At 36.1% G+C, this 1524-nt stretch overlaps 1 protein-coding gene across 1 annotated transcript; it reads right to left on the bottom strand.

Annotated features, from left to right (window-relative positions):
* Positions 1-491: 491 nt before the first annotated feature.
* LOC7484081 (uncharacterized) lies at positions 492-953 on the bottom strand. The gene has a single exon (XM_024592965.2). It carries the CDS (start codon positions 951-953, stop codon positions 492-494), a length of 462 nt encoding a protein of 153 aa, XP_024448733.2.
* Between the last annotated feature and the right edge of the window lie 571 nt (positions 954-1524).

Raw genomic sequence — 1524 nt, forward strand, 5'->3', positions numbered from 1 at the left:
AGAAATACTGATAATTGAATTCATCCTTCCAAAGTGGAAACCAAATAAATAAGCCTTGGAAGACTGGAGGTATATGGAATGACAATGAGCATCCTTCTCCCCTGTAGCTCAACCAATTTGGCATCTTACCAGGAATGTTGGAAATATGATACATGTGACCAGTACCGCAGCAAATTGCCTGCATACATATTGATTTCAAAGAATGTGAGATTTTACACATTAATCAATATATGTGCTAATTGTGTGTGTTTATTTTTTGTGCAAGAGAGACCGAAAGAAATAGTACCCTAACAAAGCCCTCTTGTAATTATTTGTTGAACGATTGCGGTCACAAACACGAAAATACCAGAAACTATTCCTTAGACCTTCGTCGTCCTCATCAATCTCTACTAACAAATGACTTTCATCTAGTTTTATAAATAGTTCTTTTTTTAACTGCTTTGGTATTCTTACTCTTTCCAATGATTTGCAATCATGTGCAGCCAAACAGATTAAACTTGAGGGAACATCTGGGATTGATACAAGATATTTGCATCTGTGACAAACAAGACCCTTAGCTTGGGAAGGAAGCCGATCCCAGAAGGCAGGCTAGAGAATTTGTTTCCTGATAGATCCAGTTCTTCTAGAGAGGAAAAACCCCTAAAATCAACACAGTAAGTTGCTTGATCAGACAAACCAACATAAGGAAGTTCAAGACTTTTCACTGATCTCCAATCGATGAAAGTTGTTGGTAGCAAACGTTTCAAACATAAAACACTTGCTGAAATAAAAGAAGAAATTGATGGAGGCCAAGATGTAGATGACGGTGAAAGCCATGATGGTGAGTCCTGGCTAAAACTGTATCCACGCAATGATAATCTTCTGACATACTTTAATTGTCCAATTGAAGAGAGAAATTGCTCATTTTCAATCCCATCGGCTAGCAGCTCAGTTAAGGATTTCATATCACCCATGCGTTCTGGCAATTTCTCAAGTTGAGAACACCCAGAAATATTCAAACGTTTAAGAGACTTTACATTGCCAATGCTTTCAGGGAGAATCTTTAGCCTCCAACATCCCTCCAGATTCAAGAAAACAACGCTCGTCAAATTTTCAATAGATTGATTCACCTCAACTAAACTCGAGCAACCTTTCAGAATTAGTTTCTCTATACTTGAACTATGCAAGTTTGGTGTTTTAATAAGATGCTGAGAATGACTGAGATTAATGATTTTTAGCCTGTTGAGAATCTGTGTAATAGAGCGCAAAATAATAAAAATTAATCATAGAAAGTCATAACATGTAAATATAAATTACATACTAGATAAATTTTGGGGATTATAGCATGTTTATTACCTTTTTTCCCTTCCATAGTTCTTTGAGGTTACTATACTGCATATCAAGAACAACTAGATTGTCCAAGGTAAAATCAGATGGAAAATATTTCAAAGGACATTGAAGCCAACAAATCCACATCAACTCTTTAGAAAGCAGTTTGAAGGTCCGGTGAGATGTACTCCATTGATTTGGAGTAAATTTAAACAT

This window comes from Populus trichocarpa, chromosome 19 (genome assembly GCF_000002775.5).
Source record: "Populus trichocarpa isolate Nisqually-1 chromosome 19, P.trichocarpa_v4.1, whole genome shotgun sequence".
Lineage (NCBI taxonomy): Eukaryota > Viridiplantae > Streptophyta > Magnoliopsida > Malpighiales > Salicaceae > Populus > Populus trichocarpa.